At 46.8% G+C, this 22,291-nt stretch overlaps 1 protein-coding gene across 1 annotated transcript in view; it reads right to left on the reverse strand.

Moving 5' to 3' along the window:
- The window catches only part of MSH4 (mutS homolog 4), a 111,227-nt gene that overhangs the window by 12,930 nt on the left and 76,006 nt on the right, over positions 1-22,291 (reverse strand). Inside the window, exons 9-14 of the mRNA XM_088470754.1 lie at positions 21,794-21,858; positions 17,418-17,587; positions 12,435-12,565; positions 10,591-10,694; positions 6,445-6,569; positions 5,020-5,220 (exon numbers count right to left, since the gene is read on the reverse strand). Of these exons, the coding sequence (XP_088326880.1) occupies positions 5,020-5,220; positions 6,445-6,569; positions 10,591-10,694; positions 12,435-12,565; positions 17,418-17,587; positions 21,794-21,858 (796 nt within the window). The remainder of the gene's footprint in view (positions 1-5,019; positions 5,221-6,444; positions 6,570-10,590; positions 10,695-12,434; positions 12,566-17,417; positions 17,588-21,793; positions 21,859-22,291) is intronic.

Raw genomic sequence — 22,291 nt, forward strand, 5'->3', positions numbered from 1 at the left:
ATGGCGTTGCAAAATGGAGTGATAGCCTTCCTTATTCAAAATCCCTTTTACCTTGTACAAATCTCCCACTTTACCAGCACCAAAGCAGCCCCAGACCATCACAAGACCTCCACCATGCTTGACAGAAGGCGTCAGGCACTCTTCCAGCATCTTTTCACTTGTTCTGCGTCTCACCACTGTTCTTCTGTGTGATCCAAACACCTCAAACTTTAATTCGTCTGTCCATAACACTTTTCTCCAATCTTCCTCTGTCCAATGCCTGTGTTCTTTTGCCCATATTAATCTTTTCCTTTTATTGGCCAGCCTAAGATATGGCTTTTTCTTGGCCACTCTGCCTAGAAGGCCAGCATCCCGGAGTCGCCTCTTCACTGTAGACGTTGACACTGGCGCTTTGCGGGTACCATTTAATGAAGCTGCCAGTTGAAGACTTGTGAGGCGTCTATTTCTCATACTAGAGACTCTAATGTGCTTGTCTTCTTGCACAGTTGTGCACCGGGGCCTCCAACTTCTCTTTATACTCTGGTTAGAGGCTGTTTTTGCTGTTCTCTGAAGGGTGTAGTACACACCGTTGTAGGAAATGTTCAGTTTATTGGCAATTTCTCGCATGGAATAGCCTTCATTTCTAAGAACAAGAATAGTGCCACGGCTGCAGACACTTGAGACTCCTGGAGGGAGGCAGGCCTACTAGGCACAATAAACTGGGGTGGTCTTAGGAATTACCTTTCCATGAAACTCAGTAGCACAGGATAACAGTAAAATAGAATTTATTCACATATGAATTATAATCAGCAAGGTCTCAAATAAAGTCTCAAACAGCACAGAGGTTCACATATGCAATAACATGTATAGGAGAGAATCTCCAAATATATATACAGTCTTTAGCATATAAGAACTAACGTGCTGGGAACCCCGAGTCCAGAATGAGGCTAACACCTCAGGATGACATTAAGGACCTTTGCCAGGGTAGAACCCTGTAGTAATGGAAATCCGGAGCAGAGCAGTTCCTGCAAAATAATATAGTTCCGGGACAGGGCCGAGCCCTCGGTGCAGTGAGAGATGAAGCAAACTTGAGCCTTGTGGAGTAGTGAAGTCGGAGCATGGTTAAGCCCTGTAAGACGATGAGATTCCAGGACAGGGTTGAGCCCTGTGGCGTGGCTAGAGTTCAGAGCGGGGTTGAGCCCCGTGATGCAGAGAGGATTGTAGCGTGGTTGAGCCCCGTGATGCGGAGAAGATTGTAGCAGGGTTGAGCCCCGGGATGCGGAGAAGATTGTAGCTGGGTTGAGCCCCGTGATGCGGAGAAGATTGTAGCAGGGTTGAGCACCGTGATGCGGAGAAGATTGTAGTGGGGTTGAGCCCCGGGATGCGGAGAAGATTGTAGCGGGGTTAAGCCCCGTGATGCAGAGAGGATTGTAGCGGGGTTGAACCCCGTGTCATGTAGAAGATTGTAGCGGGGTTGAGCCCCGGGATGCGGAGAAGATTGTAGTGGGGTTGAGCCCCGTGATGCGGAGAAGATTGTAGCGTGGTTGAGCCCCGTGATGCGGAGAAGATTGTAGCGTGGTTGAGCCCCGTGATGCGGAGAAGATTGTAGCAGGGTTGAGCCCCGGGATGCGGAGAAGATTGTAGCGGGGTTGAGCCCCGTGATGCACAGAGGATTGTAGCGGGGTTGAGTCCTGTGACATGGAGAAGATTGTAGCGGGGTTGAACCCCGTGACATGGAGAAGATTGTAGCGTGGTTGAGTCCCGTGATGCAGAGAAGATTGTAGCGGGGTTGAGCCCCGGGATGCAGAGAAGATTGTAGCGGGGTTGAGCCCCGGGATGCAGAGAAGATTGTAGCGGGGTTGAGTCCCGGGATGCGGAGAAGATTGTAGAGGGGTTGAGTCCTGTGATGCGGAGAAGATTGTAGCAGGGTTGAGCCGCGGGATGAAGAGAAGATTTTAGCATGGTTGAGCCCCAGGATGCAGAGAAGATTGTAGCGGGGTTGAGTCCCGGGATGCGGAGAAGATTGTAGCGGGGTTGAGCCCCGAGATGCGGAGAAGATTGTAGCGGGGTTAAGCCCCGTGATGCGGAGAAGATTGTAGTGGGGTAGAGCCCCGGGATGCAGAGAAGATTGTAGCGTGGTTGAGCCCCGTGATGCGGAGAAGATTGTAGCGGGGTTGAGCCCCGGGATGCGGAGAAGATTGTAGCGGGGTTAAGCCCCGTGATGCGGAGAAGATTGTAGCGGGGTTGAGTCCTGTGATGCAGAGAAGATTGTAGCGGGGTTGAGTCCTGTGATGTAGAGAAGATTGTAGCGGGGTTGAGCCCCGTGATGCGGAGAAGATTGTAGCGGGGTTGAGTCCTGTGATGCAGAGAAGATTGTAGCGGGGTTGAGCCCCGGGATGCAGAGAAGATTGTAGCAGGGTTGAGCCCCAGGATGCAGAGAAGATTGTAGTGGGGTTGAGTCCCGTGATGCAGAGAAGATTGTAGCGGGGTTGAGACCCGTGATGCGGAGAAGATTGTAGCAGGGTTGGGCCCTGTAGTGTGGCTAGGGTTCGGAGCGGGATTGAGCTCTGTGATGCAGCGATGACACTGTAACGGTGCAGTTGACAACTGTAACAAGGATGAGTTCAATATCCACAGGAACGAAAAGACAACAGGCAAAGTAAATAGTGCAGCAAAATGGTGAAAGTGCAGTGATGGAGCAATCAGCAATACTTAGGCAATAGGAATACTGGACCCTGTAGTGCAATGGGTGACTAACATCAGAAGTTCATCTGGAATACAATAAAGTCCGCAGTAATCCACAGGCACAGCGGGGATCTGGCAGGAGTCCAAGAAAAGACCTGAAAGCAACGTTGCACAGACACTGAGACACAGTTAGTAACAGGCTTTATACTAGAGGTCTGTGATCCATAGGAAGTTTCAGAACATGTGACCCAAATGGAATTAGGTTTGAAATAATGAGCAATCTAGGAATCCCACAACCTGATGACACCTGGGAAACAGATGATCACTTTAACACTCTATCCCCTGAATGAGAAGCATGCCAGCAAGCAGGATAGCTCCTCCAACGACCACAATGGAACTTTGGCAAAAGTAGTCTATATTTATGTACTGAAATAGTCGCAGTCCTGACAAATAGACTGTTGAGTTTCACATGAAAGTTCACTTTTTCTGGCCATTTGGAGAGTATAATCGAACCCACAAATGTGATGCTCCAGATACTCAACTAGCTCAAAGGAAGGCCAGTTTTACAACTTCTCTAACGAGCAAACCCATTTTCAGCTGTGCTAACATAATTTAACAAGGGTTTTCTAATCATCCATTAGTCTTCTAACGGGCCTAGCAAACACAATGTGCCATTAGAACACTGACGTTTGCAGCTAGTAAAGTCATTTACCACATTAACAGTGTATAGAGTGTATTTCTGATTAATTTAATGTTACCTTCATTGAAAAAAACAGTGCTTTTCTTTAAAAAATAAGGAAATGTCTAAGTGACCCTAAACTTTTGAATGGTAGTGTATATATATATATATATATATATATATATATATATATATATATATACTGTACATCATCTTTCCGCAAAGGAATGGGACAGATAGAACAATGGACAAGTATAGTCCATTAGACACTTCCATTATTGTAGGAATTTTTTTAGGTCACTAATACCCCAAATACTTGATAACTATGGGACTAATTCAGAGATGTACTAAACCCAATGTTCACACATCTCCAATGTTTTAAGATCTGCGCAGATCTGAGGTTACAATGACACTTGCAGATGTTTGATGGTCACGCAGTTGATCTGATGGCTACAGCATTAGGTCAGGGAAGCCACCAGCGGGTGTCTTTTAACTTGTGTGGATTTAGCATATTTTAATACAGGCGCTGGGTACAAAGACGCTGCGGCTGTGTTTCCTCATCCATCTCTTAATCAGCCCTATATGTCAAAGTCGTTTAATTACTCCTTAGGAGATTGACAGGCTGATTACTGACTACAGGTGCTGACATACCTCCAAGCTCTTCCTGTTTTTCCAGGACTATCCCCATCCTCACCATGCTGACTATCCCCATCCTCACCCTGCTGACTATCCCCGTCCTCACCATGCTGACTATCCCCATCCTCACCATGCTGACTATCCCCATCCTCACCCTGCTGACCATCCCTGTCCTCACCATGCTGACTATCCCCGTCCTCACCGTGCTGACTATCCCCGTCCTCACCAGGCTGACTATCCCCGTCCTCACCAGGCTGACTATCCCCGTCCTCACCCTGCTGACTATCCCCATCCTCACCGTACTGGCTATGCCCATCCTCACCCTGCTGACTATCCCCATCCTCACCATGCTGGCTATCCCCATCCTCACCATGGGGTGGAGTCTATCAGGTATAATATGGGTGTGGTTTGCAGGGTTTAGGTGGATCACGGTTAGAGTTTATTTTGTTCCTGTTTTGATTTTTAAAATGTTGGGATGTATGGTTATGCCCACAGTTTGGCTGCCCAAATAAACTGTTACTTGTAATACCCCTTTTACACCAGAGCTAAACTCCGGGTTATTGCAGGATTAAACCGGTGTAGCTCCTTGGAGTAAATATTGGGCAGGGTTGGTTTTCCAGGTCGAGTGACCCGGCCATCCAACCCAGGTAACTTGCAGGGTTTAACACGGGAATGACCCGTGAAACCCTGCAGTGTAAATGGCGCGATCCGGGTCACGATGACCCGGAGCGCGCTGCATGCCGGCCGATTGGTAGACTTTGGCGTGCTTGGAGATGATGTAATCTCCAAGCGTCTACATCCATGCCGGGTCACTGCAGACTTGGCTCCGGTGTGAACGGCGCCGACTCGGAAAAATCCTGGGTCGGCGCCGACTAAATTCTGGGTCTGATCCGGTTTGGAACCCTGTTCTAACCTCCGGGTCAGACCCGGAATTTAGGTATAAAAGCAGTATTAGTGAATTAATTTGCTGCAATCTAATGAATAACAGTTCCTCCCCCCATTTGTAGGCCATGGGTGCACTTTAATATTCTAGTTATTACCTATTTGTGCCATTATCTGACACAGCGCAATCTGTTTTAAGTATGTTGATTTTCCACTCATGTTCGGCCCAGTGAGTATGATAAAGTTGCTTCCTTCACTTATGAAAGTGTCATTGGCTACTGGTTTCCCCAGCGCTATGTTTTCTAAGATCGGATGCCAGCCTTGCTTTATCGCCAAGGTATCCGTGAATTCTGGGCGAACTGGAGGAAGGAGAAAATATAAATCATTATAAGCAGAAAAAAAAAAAAACAATTAAAAAAACTACTATAAACAAAATCCACAGAATACTTTACCTTGTTAAGCAAAAAAAAAAATGTTAAAGCATATTAAAATCGTTTATTACTGTTAAATATACTCAAACTCTAAAGGTGCGTACACACTGGGCGATTAAAGTGGACGACTGAACGATAACGATATCGTTCAGTCGTCCACTTTATCGTCCATTTTTAACATCAAAACGATGAACGATAACGACGACGCGCGTTCCCGCGGATCGTTCGTCATTATCGTTCATCGAGTAAACATGCAGGCCAACCTGACGATGTTGTCAGGTTGCTGCATGTTGGGGAATGGGGGAGAGAGCCCGGCACTGAACGATATCGTTAATGATATTGTTCAGCGGGTGTGCTCAATGTCATGAACGACACTGAGCACACCCTGCCGGGGACACACTAGACGATATTGCTCAGGGAGCATATCGTCTAGTGTGTACGATCTTTTAAGGTGCGTATCCACTAGCAGATAGTGGAACGACGGTACGATTACAACATTGTAATCGTACAGTCGTTCCTCTTCCCCTGTAGTGCCTACACTGAGCGATATGTCGTTCAGTGTAGGCATCCTCCCTCATCCCCGAACATGGCCAATCTGTCATCATCGGCATATTGACCGGTATGTTCAGGCGATGATTGATGTCAGAAACGTCCAGCAAGAGCACGCATTGCTGGTCGTTTCCGACATTATCATGCCCGATTTGTGCAGTTAATGAGCGTTTGAACGATAACGATATCGTTATCGTTCAAACGCTCATTTTAATCAGCAAGTGGATACGCGGCTAATGAGCTGGACTTTGAAAAATAAGACAACCAGCTCTGGCACAATAAAGGATCTAGGACAAAGGTAAAAAATAAATGAAATAAAAAAAGATGGAGCGGTCGTGCAGTGCAGTTTATTAATGTTAGATTGCAACACTGAATTGATACCATTATAGCCCGATTCTGAGCTACACACAAGCCACACGCAATGCTGATATTCATGTACGTTTGTACATATGCATCCAGACATGGGGTAGCATTATGTAATCAATAATACAAAACAAAATGTTACAATATTAATGCTCTCTCTGCTCAGGGATGTGGACTGATGTAAGTACAGGTATTCCAACGCTGCCACCTTACCACCCTAGAATGGGACCTAGCTCTTACCGTAGTCAGACAGGGTGCAGACGTTGGCAAAGGACAGCAGCATGTCCAGCATTGAGACCGTGTCTGATAACTTATACAGGCAGTGGATGTGTTCGTAGATCTCACCGAGAAGCTTGCACACTATCCTGAAAAATACATTAAGACATCGCATAACAAAAGGTCCCGTAGAGTCTCGTATCCTCTGAGTTTAGTCTCTAAGAGGTTATATAGAGATGGTCACAAAATAGGTGAAAGGATAAAAAAAAAAAAATGCAGACAAATATAGTTTATTTCCAAACATACACAGAACTATACACAGTTCCGCATTATATGCACCTGATTTACGCCAAGCCATCATCAGCATGTATTTGTACCTGCGCTCACAAAGAAAGAAACCACCCCCAGCAGGTGTATATGTGTGTTCCTGTAGGTCTGTATGAAACAATTACTTCACTCCCATTCCCGTCTGAGGTCAGCAGTCATTTCTTTTTATTTGAATCTTTCATTTCCTAAGCCTACCGGGCTCTGCTTGGAACCAAAAGGTAAACATGGCAACTAACCAATGTTATTCGTCTGGCAGTGGTCTCTTTGGTAGCTGGCTCAGCCTCTCCGTCTGGCAGTGGTCTCTTTAGTAGCTGGCTCAGCCTCTCCGTCTGGCAGTGGTCTCTTTAGTAGCTGGCTCAGCCTCTCCGTCTGGCAGTGGTTTCTTTGGTAACTGGCTCAGCCTCTCCTTCTGGCAGTGGTTTCTTTAGTAGCTGGCTCAGCCTCTCCGTCTGGCAGTGGTCTCTTTAGTAGCTGGCTCAGCCTCTCCGTCTGGCAGTGGTTTCTTTGGTAACTGGCTCAGCCTCTCCGTCTGGCAGTGGTTTCTTTGGTAGCTGGCTCAGCCTATCCGTCCGGCAGTGGTTTCTTTGGTTGCTGGTTCAGCCTCTCCGACTGGCAGTGGTTTCTTTGGTAGTTGGCTCAGCCTCTCCATCTGGCAGTGGTTTCTTTGCTAGATGGCTCAGCCTCTCCGACTGGCAGTCGTCTCTTTGGTAGCCGGCTCAGCCTCTCCGTCTGGCAGTGGTTTCTTTGGTAGCTGGATCAGCCTGTCTGGCAGTGGTTTATTTGGTAGCTAGCTCAGCCTCTTTGTCTGGCAGTAGTCTCTTTGGTAGTTGGCTCAGCCTCTCCATCTGGCAGTGGTTTCATTGGTAGCTGGCTCAGCCTCTCCGTCTGGCAGTGGTATTCTTTGGTAGCTGGCTCAGCCTCTCCGTCTGGCAGTGGTCTCTTTGGTAGCTGGCTCAGCCTCTCCGTCTGGCAATGGTTTCTTTGGTAGCTGGCTCAGCCTCTCCGTCTGGCAGTGGTTTCTTTGGTAGCTGGATCAGCCTCTCCGTCTGGCAGTGGTTTATTTAGTAGCCGGCTCAGCCTCTTCATCTGGCAGTGGTTTCTTTGGTAGCTGGCTCAGCCTCTCCGTCTGGCAGTGGTTTCTTTGGTAGTTGGCTCAGCCTCTCCATCTGGCAGTGGTTTCTTTGCTAGATGGCTCAGCCTCTCCGACTGGCAGTCGTCTCTTTGGTAGCTGGCTCAGCCTCTCCGTCTGGCAGTGGTTTCTTTGGTAGCTGGATCAGCCTGTCTGGCAGTGGTTTATTTGGTAGCTAGCTCAGCCTCTTTGTCTGGCAGTAGTCTCTTTGGTAGTTGGCTCAGCCTCTCCATCTGGCAGTGGTTTCATTGGTAGCTGGCTCAGCCTCTCCGTCTGGCAGTGGTTTCTTTGGTAGCTGGCTCAGCCTCTCCGTCTGGCAGTGGTCTCTTTGGTAGCTGGCTCAGCCTCTCCGTCTGGCAGTCGTCTCTTTGGCAGCTGGCTCAGCCTCTCCGTCTAGCAGTGGTTTCTTTGGTAGCTGGATCAGCCTCTCCGTCTGGCAGTAGTTTATTTGGTAGCTGGCTCAGCCTCTCCGTCCGGCAGTCGTCTCTTTGGCAGCTGGCTCAGCCTCTCCGTCTAGCAGTGGCTTCTTTGGTAGCTGGCTCAGCCTCTTTGTCTGGCAGTAGTCTCTTTGGTAGTTGGCTCAGCCTCTCCATCTGGCAGTGCTTTCTTTGGTAGCTGACTCAGCCTCTCTTTGTCTGGCAGTGGTTTCTTTGGTAGTTGGCTCAGCCTCTCCGTCTGGCAGTGGTTTCTTTGGTAGTTGGCTCAGCCTCTCCGTCTGGCAGTGGTTTCTTTGGTAGTTGGCTCAGCCTCTCCATCTGGCAGTGGTCTACAGGTTTCTGAACCGGTAAGTGCACATTTCACCACATCGATGGATGCATCTTGTCTGACACATCAATTTCTAATTGTACCCTCTCTAAATGCCCCCATTTATTAATGATCGCTATTGAAATGTGATCTGGGCATAACATTACCACCCCTGAATGATTGCATTGCAATATGTGATTAGTATCCAGATGTATTATCCGGCACATGCAGAGACAGTGCCCAGAGTGCGCATGTGCATTCACTCTAACTGCACATGCATGGCCGCCATTGCCGGGGGAGGGTTCGGAGGACCCCTCTGCTGGCTCACTATGCGTGGGGTAGCCCATAGGCTACAGCGGCTTACGCCATCATCAAATGGCATTGGCTTTGGGGGCCAATATCAGGAATGCCTCACATGCCGGATGTTGGTAAATCTGGCAGCATCGCATACAACATACAAACCTACGGGTGTTTTCGAGGATTATACCTAAAATATACAATAATAAATTTGCCCCTTAAGGACAGATATGGGACGTCCCCGTGGTTTTTTCCCCAATGGCTTACTGAGATAATAGGGTTTTTGTGCTTTCATTGAATGCTCTTCTCATATTCCTTTGGGGTAAGCGGCACGTCCTCCCTCTTGTTTTGTGTTCTGACTCTTTGCTGTTATCCTGGTTAGGATTGTTGTTCTTGTTGGGTAATGGTATTTTGTCTCTTCTACCTCTCGTTCTCTACTCATGGTCCATCCTTTCGCGCCTACATAGATATAACGGAGGTCTCCCAGGCAAGGACTGGGGTGCAGAGGGGGAGGAGCCTGAGTTTTTAAAGTACATAAAGTACCCGGACTCCCAGTTTCTATACCCCATGGTATTCTCCAGTCATCCCTAATGGGTTTAAAAAAAAAAAAAAAAAAACTCTAAAAAAATACCATTATTTATGCTTCTGCTGTTTGTATCCGGATATTAAATTACACAGCAGAGGCGGCCACTGTCTCTAATACATTATTGACATGAATGCAGCCTATCAATAAATTAGAAATCAGTGACATGACTGCGGTATTTCATACGGCCAGCCGTTTTGTGTTCTGACGCATATTCATCAATATTCAGATTATAAACTCACTAAGAGTTAGTGACGTCACTGAGGCTGACACTCATGAATTACTGACACGTAAGTGATATGACAGGGCCGCATTACTATAAATATTGTCTGCTGCCTTCACTGCACGTAGAGGATAAAAGTTGTAGCCTTGTGCAGGGCTTACACTACAACATTAAATCATTTTTAATATGATACATTAATACGGGATGTAGTTAGTAAACCGGAGGACGGGATGCCGCCGGCCTGAATCCCGACGCTAGAAGTCCAACACGGGACTTAATATAGGCGTCTAAATACAGACGCCGGAACACAGACAGACGCCATCCCAAACCAGGTAAATCCGGGGCGTCTTAGCTGTTAGCCGCGGTGGGGGGGGGAGGGTTAGGTTTAGGTAGCATAGCGGGGTTAGTGTTAGATTTTGGGGGTTAGGGATAGGCACCACTGGGGGGGTTAGGCACCACTGGGGGGGTGGGGTTAGGCACTAAAGGGGGAGGGTTAGGTTTAGCCACACAGGGGGGAGACTTAGGTTTAGGCACTAATGGGGAGGGTTAGGGTGTGGGCTGGGGAGGGATAGGCTACAAGAAGGGAGGTTTAGGGTTAGGGGGAGAAGGGGGGAGGGTAAGTATACTTATCCGACCCCTGTAGGGATACCAACCATCGGAATGCCGCTGTCTGTATTTTGACAGGAAGACATCCAGACAGCTGGCATTACATACCCATTCCATTAATACATTTAGCTTATTATATAAGCATGGTAAAGCATAATATGCTAAAAGTATATAAGAAAAAAATGAAACCAAAACCAAGGTACAGTTTTAGTCCACAAAACAAGCGACACAAACACGAGACGAGAGACAGCGTATTCTTACAGATAAGACATGTGGTAGATTTCTCGGAGAGATTCCTCGCACCTCTCGTTCATTTTAATTAAGTCCACTGATGTAAAGCTATAAGTGTTCTTCGCTCTCGTCACCTGGAACAAAAAGGCAAGACAGAAACTCGTTATAACTCATTCGTTGGTTCCACTGTTGAACTAAAAAATTTTAGCATGAAAACAGGCACCTAATTCAGACATAACGTATAAATACCCGCTTCCGCTGATACCGCATGTACATAGCCCAGTAATACTAAAGATTCATTTTCACTCAGAAATGGCATTAAAAGCTCTCGCAGCTAATTCATTAACATATTACTGCCAGGCACCATGGTAATATTAGAAGCAATACCATGTACATTTCATTGTACCTTTTTTCATTGTACAAAAGACAATAATTACCTTGTCTATCTGCTTATACTGTATGTACTCAATGAGCAAGTCCCACCAGCTAGAACAAGACTTTAAAAGGTTTTTATAATGGGATATAGAGTATAACAATATAACTAACTACACTGAGGGCTCATGCTTGCTAATGGATACCTGTATGATTATATCATAACCTTCATGAACACTTTCATTACATGAAGACAATTATCCATCTAGCAGGACAGGCTCAAAGTGCTACAGTACTCCTCGCGGGATGGGTATGAAATATCGGGGGCTATTCAAATCCCGACGCCGGACCCCCGCACAGTCAAGATCCCGACAGGAGTGGTAAGTATACTATCCCTAACCTTCCCCCCCCCTCCCTTGGTGGTGCCTAACCCTAACCTCCCCCCCTAGTGCCTAACCCTAATGTCCCCCGAGGGTGCCTAAACCTAACCACCCCCCATCCCCGGGGAAAGTGCGCTACTTACCTACGTCCGGACGTACGCCATTCCGTCGTTTCAGATGCCGACGCCTGTACCCTGTTGTCATTCAGGATAGCGGCATCGGCATTTTGCCGACGGTCGGGATTCCGGCGTCGGTATATCGACAGCCGGTATCCCGTCCGCCGGCATTTTAACTACATCCCCTCCTCACGCCCCATCGCAATTGTCATTCAGCTATTGTATCAGTATATTGAATCGGAAAAACAGGGAGTAGGTGCGCTCAATCGAACATACTGGTGAGAAAATGGGAGCAGCTTGTTGGTGAGGTCACCACTAACCTCTATAATCGTACAGTACCACAAACACTAATCATGTTGATCCAGTTAGCGCTCAATTAACGGATGATTATATAGTGTGGGTACGCATGTGTGTTTATAAAAAATAAATTGAAGCCTGAATGTGCTCATATAAGATTAAAACATTAACTAGCACCATCTAGTGGCCACTTACAATGACAACAGATAGTCAGCCACCTTGCTAAAATCTACACAACCTGATGGTCATTATTATTATTATTATTATTATCCTTTATTTATATGGCGCCACAGGTGTTCCGCAGCACCTTACATAGTACATAGACTAGTAAGTGAACAAGAAATGAGTAACTTACAGTACATTACAGTGCAGGACAAGGACACGATTTATATACATTGCTGCAATAGCGATTAAAGCGCTCACAATAAGCGGCAGGGAGATGGCGGTCACCTGTTAGGTGCCCTTGTGGGGAGTAAGGAGTAGAAGAAAATGTAAAGAGAAGCACATGTGGGAAGAGGTTATGTTAAACTGATAAATGCTGTGGAACTACAAATCTCAGCAAGCAAACCAAACACTCCAACTTGTAGTGCTGTAACAGCTGATGATCCGCAGACTGCTTATGTCTGGTCTAGCACAATACTGTGGCAACAGGCGCCTAAATCTTATCCTAGTACAATAGGCTATAACTAGTTCTATGTATAACTTGTACCTTGACAAACTCTGCCGGGAGAGGCTGCTGCGCGTTCCTCTCCATGTTCGCCTGGATGAAGAATCCCCGAGAGGTACTAAAACTGGTCTTCAGAGGCAAATTGTACTTGTCCGACAGCTGTGATATCATTCCTGCATACAGATAGAACTTACAGCTAGTTCAGGATACAAGTCATGCCAGCACTATCACCGGTCTAGCTGACAATTATATATATGGTTTTCCATTTTATTACCAAAAAGTGACCCAACCATAGCACGATGTGATAGTAGACTGCTGGTGGATGGAAAGGTGCATAAATAACTGTCTGTATCCAATGACCAGATAGATCATTTTAAAAGTAACGTAACGTTCCTTATCTGGCAATTTCAGAGCTATTTATTATTGCCCCTCTGCAATCTTGGTTGGCCTTGTTTGGGGACCTGTTTTATTGGTTGCCCAGCCCTCTACTATATAATGTCTCTGGTAGTGAGGGGACCAGTTTTATTGGTTGCACAGCCCTCTACTATATAATGTCTCTGGTAGTGAGGGGACCAGTTTTATTGGTTGCACAGCCCTCTACTATATAATGTCTCTGGTAGTGAGGGGACCAGTTTTATTGGGTGCACAGCCCTCTACTATATAATGTCTCTGGTAGTGAGGGGACCAGTTTTATTGGTTGCCCAGCCCTCTACTATATAATGTCTCTGGTAGTGAGGGGACCAGTTTTATTGGTTGCACAGCCCTCTACTATATAATGTCTCTGGTAGTGAGGGGACCAGTTTTATTGGTTGCACAGCCCTCTACTATATAATGTCTCTGGTAGTGAGGGGACCAGTTTTATTGGTTGCACAGCCCTCTACTATATAATGTCTCTGGTAGTGAGGGGACCAGTTTTATTGGTTGCACAGCCCTCTACTATATAATGTCTCTGGTAGTGAGGGGACCAGTTTTATTGGTTGCACAGCCCTCTACTATATAATGTCTCTGGTAGTGAGGGGACCTGTTTTATTGGGTGCACAGCCCTCTACTATATAATGTCTCTGGTAGTGAGGGGACCAGTTTTATTGGTTGCACAGCCCTCTACTATATAATGTCTCTGGTAGTGAGGGGACCAGTTTTATTGGTTGCACAGCCCTCTACTATATAATGTCTCTGGTAGTGAGGGGACCAGTTTTATTGGTTGCACAGCCCTCTACTATATAATGTCTCTGGTAGTGAGGGGACCAGTTTTATTGGGTGCACAGCCCTCTACTATATAATGTCTCTGGTAGTGAGGGGACCAGTTTTATTGGTTGCCCAGCCCTCTACTATATAATGTCTCTGGTAGTGAGGGGACCAGTTTTATTGGTTGCACAGCCCTCTACTATATAATGTCTCTGGTAGTGAGGGGACCAGTTTTATTGGTTGCACAGCCCTCTACTATATAATGTCTCTGGTAGTGAGGGGACCAGTTTTATTGGATGCACAGCCCTCTACTATATAATGTCTCTGGTAGTGAGGGGACCAGTTTTATTGGTTGCACAGCCCTCTACTATATAATGTCTCTGGTAGTGAGGGGACCAGTTTTATTGGTTGCACAGCCCTCTACTATATAATGTCTCTGGTAGTGAGGGGACCAGTTTTATTGGGTGTACAGCCCTCTACTATATAATGTCTCTGGTAGTGAGGGGACCAGTTTTATTGGTTGCACAGCCCTCTACTATATAATGTCTCTGGTAGTGAGGGGACCAGTTTTATTGGGTGCACAGCCCTCTACTATATAATGTCTCTGGTAGTGAGGGGACCAGTTTTATTGGGTGCACAGCCCTCTACTATATAATGTCTCTGGTAGTGAGGGGACCAGTTTTATTGGGTGCACAGCCCTCTACTATATAATGTCTCTGGTAGTGAGGGGACCAGTTTTATTGGTTGCACAGCCCTCTACTATATAATGTCTCTGGTAGTGAGGGGACCAGTTTTATTGGGTGCACAGCCCTCTACTATATAATGTCTCTGGTAGTGAGGGGACTGAAAGTTTCATCTGATGCAGAAAGGAAAGTTAGGGATGGTGGGATGTCTATTCAGACACGCCACTCACTAGGGGGATAACAGGAGTGGCTGAAGGTAGGTTTATTACTGTCTATTGGATTAAAAGAAAAACAGCAGCAGAAACTGAATCTCTCTATTGTGGCTTATATACATCTGACGTAAGATTAAAGGGACATCTTCTATGAAGCATAGGCCTTAGCAGCTTTAGCTTGTTAGAAGCACAAAATGTAATTTCAGAATGTGCACAAATAAACCTATTACCCTCACAAATGTGCATGCCCACATGGCGATCTGTGGATCCGCGGTCTGTGCCCACACTGTGGGCCTGGCATGAAATGCACATGGTGCAAACGTTTGCATTAAAGTCATTTCAGCTTTTACATTTTTCCTTAAAATACTGCTCCTTCCAGCCTGATTGGTGTCTTACATTAATCATGACCAATAGGGGACATTAGGATGGTTACATGGGTCACCGTTGTGTGTTTGGATAGTGTTATTAGGGGGTTATTTGTCTTTGTCAATGTACATTAAATGTACATTGATGGTATAAAGACATGACAGTGACAGTATAGAGTGCGACTCTATATCACCGGCGCCTAATGCAGAGGAGAGTCTCTGTGCCCACTCACTAGCTAGGGCAATCAGCAGCACCGTGTCCCCTCCAACCCCTGTATCTTACTTTTGCATGTGGGTACAGTGTGTGTGTCTAGCCCACAACTATCTAAGCAGGCTCAGCTCTTCCCACGAGAAGATTGTGATTTATTCAATCACCGATTGCAGATACCCATCCCAAAGCGTAGCTCCATGGGCAGTGACGTAACTAGGGTAGGGCCGCCGGGGCTTGTGCCCTGGGCGCTGTGGGACCGGCGGCCCGGGGAAGGCGCCGCTGGCCACAGTACAGGCCCGTCCTAGTCACTCAGTGTAGTGCAGACCACGGCGAGTGCGGTCCCCACTACACTGTTACACACACATCGCTCCCAGCGCTGGGTAGTACACTCGTACTACACGGCGGCGGTGTGTGTGTTTCAGCAGCCAATGAGAGTCAGGCAGACTCTCATTGGCTGCTGCGCCCACTGCCAGAGCCGTGCTGGAGCTCACTCATGAACTCCGCCTTCCGGCTCCGGCAGTGGGTGATGGGAAGCGACGTCATGACGTCTCTCCCATAGTACCGAGTGGGACCCAGCGGGAGGGCGGAGGAGCAGACAGCAGCAGGCGCGGGGATTCAGGTAAGTGAAGTCAGTATTATGTGTGTCTGTGTGTGTATGTGTGTATGTATGTATGTATGTCTTTATGCACTACGGAAGGCACTGTATAAGGGGCAACTCATAGGGGGGATAACTACTGGGGGCCTTCATAAAGGGAACCACTACTGGGGTCACTGTATAAGGGGCACAGCATAGGGGGAATCACTACTGGGGGCACTGTATACGGGGCACTACTGGGGGCCTGCATAAGAGGGATCACTACTGGGGGCACTGTGTAAGGGGGACCACTACTGGGGATACTGTATAAAGGGCACTACTAGGTGCTTGCATAAGAGGGACCACTACTGGGGGCACTGCATACTGGGGGTACTGTATAAGGGGCATTACTGGGGGCACTGCATACTGGGGGTACTGTACAAGGGGCATTACTGGGGGACCACTACTGGGGGCACTACATAGGGAGCACTGTATAAGGGTGCACTACTGGAAGCACAGTATAAAGGGCACTACTGGGGGCACTGTATAAAGGGCACTACTACATGGGGCACTGCTACTGGGAACATTGCATAAGGAGCACTACTACAGTGGGCACTGCAAGAGGGGCACTACTACTCGGGGTATTAAGGTGCATATGGAATGGTAAGGAATGTTCCCAGAGTGACGATAAAGGGGTGTGTATAATGTTGACACGTCCTATTTTCCCAGTGGCCACGCCCCTTGGGGCATGTGACCAGGCCCATTTTTTTGGGCGCATACACAAAGGGTGGGGGGTTTTATTTTTCAGTTTGCCCTGGGCTCCAAATACGCTAGTTACGCCACTGTCCATGGGTTTCCCTTAAAACTGGCGTATCTGTGCAAAATACAGGTGGAAAATTCCTGGGCTCCATAGGACGGCGTATCTAGCATTTATTTGATTTTCAAAAATTATTTTTCTGTATACTTTCAAAAGCTGTCTGCATAATCAGCGCCCACACCACTGCATCATTTGTCTGACGCCATCGGGCTTTACATACCAGGTGCAGAAAGGTATTAACATCTGATCAATGACAAAGGTGTCATATGCACCGCAAGCAGCTTTTCATAATACACAGAACACAGATGTTAAGATGGGAAACAGTCGGGAAGCCGATGGACGGAATCCCGACCTCCAGCTTCCCGACTGTATAATCCCGGCAAGGTTTAAATGACAGGCGTCGAAATCCCGGCGCCTGTCATTTTCCCTACGCCGGGAGACCGACACCCGGCTTACCGATCGAAGGTAAGCCAGGCGACGGGCGCGGACAGCCGCTGGGGCGGAGGGATAGGTTTACGGTTCCCGGGGGGAACTTAGGGTTAGGCACCCCCCCCCCGGGAGGTTAGGTTTAGGCTATGGGAAAGGGGGGTTAGGTTTAGGCACTTAGGGGGAAGTTAGGGTTAGGCACCCCTAAGGGGGGGTTAGGTTTAGGCACTTAGGGTGAAGTTAGGGTTAGGCACCCCTAAGGGGAGGTTAGGGTTAGGCACCCCTAAGGGAGGGTTAGGGGGTAGAATAGGTTAGTGAATACTTACCTTGGGATGATCTGGATTTTTGGTGGGCTGCTGCTGTCAGGATTTGAACCATGCGGCCAGCGGTAATTCATACTGAATCCGTTAAGATCCAGTAAAACACAATTGAGAACAAAATGCCTAAAAATATCTGTACAATAATACAACATAATACACCAATACTAGGAACTCTATGACCAGGAGATACTAAAGAAATAATGAAAAGAGTTAATCTAACGGTGATCAATACCGGCTATGTCGTCTACGATTTCTGCGTATGTCCTTCTGGAAATATCTAGGAACTCATTTATGTTTGGCTTAACGGCGTAACATTTCTGAGTCCTCATGTTGAGGCACCCGCGGGTGTACCTGGTGTCATCATTAATCACTGCTCTAATTTTTTCAAGTATGATGTCAAACCTAATAGAAAAAACAAACACAGTCCGATTATGTTGTAATCATCGGCGGTTTATCTCCCCGTTCCAAGTTGTACATTTAAACTAGCGATAATGACGAGGAAATAGGCAAAACTCTGGGCCAATGGTAGGCTTATGTATGAATGCACAATCTTGCCAGCTTTTATTGGTGATCACATGGATTTGGAGACTAAGATGGCGGTTTTTGCGGGGGGGGAGTAAAAGCCAAATACAGATGCCAATGGAGTTGTGATGGTGCTGCCCCCCCAGGCTTAGTGCTATGGGCGACGGCATCGGTCACACGCCCCTGGTAACGGCTCTGTGGTTATCTACTTTTGCACCCAGAGAGGTTTATAAATACATATCACAGGCTGTGAACCCTGACACCTCTTCTCAGCAGCCTGACAGGTAAAATAATGTCTCTGATATATCTCTAGATCTACACATTTTTATCACCATGTTTTATAGTTACGGGCTGAGCTTACAGAGCATTTCAGTAGTGATCAGATCATTTCAGTGCAGTATTATATTTATGTCTGGGCATTTTGTACTCTGAATCATTGCAGCACTATGTAATTGTACATTTAGAAACATATACAGTATTTTATCTCTATATTAAACAGCTTCATTTTTCTCTTTAGTGTGGTGCCATCCGATGAGAGATGAAACACGGGTGTACCGACGAGGGCTTGATTCAGAGCCGCTAGCGTAGCGCTGGCAAGCGGGTCGATTGGTGGGGTACTGCACATGCGCAAGCCCTGGAGCGAGAGAGAATTTCTCTCGCTACGGGGCTCACTACAAAAGGGGCGGCTGTCGATGTTGATCGACAGCTCACCCCGTTTTGTAGGCAGGGAGGGGGGGTGGCTACACAAACGAAGGCGTTCCCGAAGGAACGCCTGCCGTTTGTGGGAGGCACCACTGACATCACCAGTGATGTCAGTGAAGAGCTTCCTGCTCTGTTAGAGCAGGAAGCTCTCTGGGGCTTGCGACGGACGAGACCCTACCACAAGGGTCTCGTTGCAAGCCCCGATGGTCGCGCCCATCGCGACCATCACCTGGCCGCTCGCAAAAGCTGTGGGTGGTCACCCACAGCTTAGCAAGCGGCCAGGAGGCCAAAACAAAAATAAAAAAAAACGCCCTGATTCAGAGCGAGCGCTCTTCAAGAGCGTCCGGCTCTGAATCAGGCCACCGAGTGAGGTGTGCAAGGCAATGCAGAAACTCTCACTTACACGACCAAAGACTTTTTAAATCAGAGTAAGTTGCAAATACACTGAATAACACAAGGAATGTGCATCAGATGACAGACAGCAATTAGCTAGATGACAGCAGAATTTCACAGGAATGAATTTATAGCCAGGTCGCTGTACGGATATATGAAGTTTTTCTTCGCCATTCGGCACCATATTTGTAAATCCACATGTCCAGGTCATCTATAGTTGATAAACAGAGCTAGGAAAACAATTCCGTGCGTACAAAGGCAAAATTACGCCAGAAAAACATGTAACGTGACGTTTCGTATAGGAGGAATTAAAGATATTTTGTGGAACAGACGTGAACATTTCACTCGGGTCTAATGATAAGGCCACAGAAACAAATCGCACAATCTGACAGCGCTCTACAACAAACTGGACAAATGAATGATTCAGAGCTGTCAATACATCTACAGAAATCCGTACTGAATACATCATATAATACATCATATAATACATCTACATAAATCCATACTGAATACATCATATAATACATCATATAATACATCTACATAAATCCATACTGAATACATCATATAATACATCATATAATCACCTGACATACGTTTCAGCAACAAGAGCAGTTTTTTACTGCCACTGGGGGGAAGGAGGGGATAATGCTACAATGGGGATCTAGGGGCACTTAGGGATCGGGGGTAATGACAGTGGAGGGATCTCGTTGGGGTGGGGTGATGATACAATGGAGACCTACTGTACGATCACAGGGGTAAGGGCATAATGCTACAGGGGAATGAAGACTACAGTCCTATAAAGCAGTCCAACTATTAAAATTTGGCCATAATAAAGATACAAGCAGAATGAGGATAAAGTAAATCACCCTGGCACCAAAATGCATGAGGGGCCGCAAGGCCATGAGAATATTGGTACATTAGTGGCAGCATGAAATCAATAGGCGTCATTGCGTAACAGGCATGAGATCGTTATCTATGTACACAGAAATCTGATAATAATGGCATATTGCTATTTATTAGTAGTTGTTTGATGGTCTGTCCTCTCATTCACACCTCCCTGGGCAGAGAACCGCTCCCGTACACTCCCTGTAACCAGCTGAGGGCCTGATTCAGAGGCGGACGCTCTGACCAGAGCGCTCGCTCTGAATCAGGGCCCTCCTACCTAAAAATGGAGCGGCCTCCTGGCCGCTCGCATAGCTGTGGGTGACCACCCACAGCTTATGCGAGCGGCCAAAAAGATGGTCACGATGGTCAAGACCATCGCGACCATCGGGCTTGCGACGAGACCCTGTGGTAGGGTCTCGCTGCCGCAAGCCCAGGAGTGCTTTTGGCTCTATCAGAGCCAAAAGCACTCCCACTGACATCACTAGTGATGTCAGTGGGGCCGGCCCCAGACGGTAGGCGTTCCCATGGCAACGTCTCCGTCTGGGCAGCCACGCCCCTGGCATGCCCACCAAAGGGGGCGTGCTGTCACTCACCATCGACAGCACGCCCCCTTTGGTGCGAGACCCATAGCGACAGCTTGGCTGTCGCGATGCGGGTCTCGCGCATGCGCACGACGGAGCTCCCTCCGTCGTGTGCATGCGCATTAGGGCACCATCGACCCGCTTGCGAGTGGGTCTGAATTAGGCCCTGAGTCTGTCTAATCCGGAATTTGGAATATTTCCAATTCTTTCCTGCCAAACGCTTCTGGGTCACAAATATTCCCAACCCTTAGTGCATGTAATGTGGGTCTGAAATATTCCCGCATATGTCCAATAACACTCCAGTCTGGGGGCAGTTATTACCAAACCCTCACCTTCCTTCCCTGGAAGTACTTAAGCTGCATACACACACAATGATTTTTTGACTGATTATCGTTAAACGATATCGTTTGTAAAAATCGTTCACTTTCTGAGTCAAATTATGAACGATTATCGTTCATGCCCGTTCACGTTTGTAGTTTGTAGTTCAGTCAGACTTGTCACCTGAACGATTTTCATTAAGGGAATATGCAAAAATCATTTGTAGTTTATAAAAATCGTTCATTACACTTTAAAAAATCTGACAGATAATCTGACAGATAATCGTTTATAAAAATCGTTCATAAAATCGTTGGCAACAAAATCGTTGTGTGTGTATGCAGCTTTTGTGGTTTAATTTGCAGAATGTTTTTGATTGTTGTCTCATTGAAATGGACAAAATTTTTCCAGGTTTCAAACTCATCAGTGACTGTGGAGTAAGGGGCTTTGAAGCATGAGGTGTGAATTAGAGTAACCCATCCCTCATGGCACATGCACAACACTTCCTACGCCTGAGGCTAGCAAATAGCGCCGAGGCTTAGCTGATTCAACCTGTACTTAAACCCTGACAGTGTTATATACAGACTGGCGTTTTGAAACATCATCGTCAATAACTGGTCTTGGGTACAACAATAGGGTCAGTAGCTGTTGTTAAGATGTTTATGCAATACAGAAGAAACAGAGGGGAACTGTATGTATTTGAAGCTCCTAAAGTTTTTGCATGGTAAAAAAAACAACAACAACAAAATTAAAATAAAACAACTGGAAAAACGGGATGTGGGTTATATCAATTTTGTTTCCTTAGACCACAGGTTCTCAAACTCGGTCTTCGAGACACCAAACAGTGCATGTTTTCCAGGTCTCCTCATAGAATCACAGGTGAAACAATTAGCTCCACCTGTGGATCTTTTAAAATGTGTCAGTGAGTAATGAATATACCTGTGCTCCTGCTGGGTGACCTGGAAATCATGACCTGTGTGGGGTCCTGAGGACCGAGTTGAGAACCACTGCCTTCGATCAAAGCGATTATAGGCAAGATAAAAAACAAAACCTCTCTACACTTAGAAAAATGATTCAGCATTAAATTAATACAATAAAAATAAGATAAACTTGTGAGGTTTCTCTCTCTAAGGGGAAATACAGTTTATTCTTATTGTAGCTTGTGTTTTAATGTAACAAATAATGTATGTACAGTAACAAGACTCACCTGTTATCCTCTATTGAAGAATAATAGGCCTGGAGAAGGGGGGTCTTGCAATTTTTCAGCACGGCCTGCGTCACAGGAATATATATTGAGAGATCTGTTACTGTATATATAATGGGGATCATTTACCTTCCTGTATGTATGATTGCACTTTTCAGCTCTTATGTCCTCTAAATACCTCATTAGCGCATGTGCAGAACGAGTCCCGCATGTTAGCACGCAGTGCCCCCAAGCCGCAGTGCCCCCAAGCCGTTTGGGCTTGGGGAGGGGAAGGTGCCGGACTGGGCTGTGTTCCTGGAAACGGGGCGTGTCGCCCCCATTTCCTGGGAGTGCCAAGACTATGGCCCTCATTCAGAGCCGTTCGCTATTTGTGGTCGCTCGTTTAAAAACAAGGGGTGGCTATTCAAATGATCCGTACGCACATTGCAGTCTGTTCACACCTCTAAGTCTGAACGAGCGAGCAAAACATACGCTCGTTTATTTGTTAAAAACGCCCCCTGG

Source organism: Taudactylus pleione, unplaced genomic scaffold (genome assembly GCF_031769625.1).
Source record: "Taudactylus pleione unplaced genomic scaffold, aTauple2 ptg000103l, whole genome shotgun sequence".
In the NCBI taxonomy this organism is placed as follows: Eukaryota; Metazoa; Chordata; class Amphibia; order Anura; family Myobatrachidae; genus Taudactylus; species Taudactylus pleione.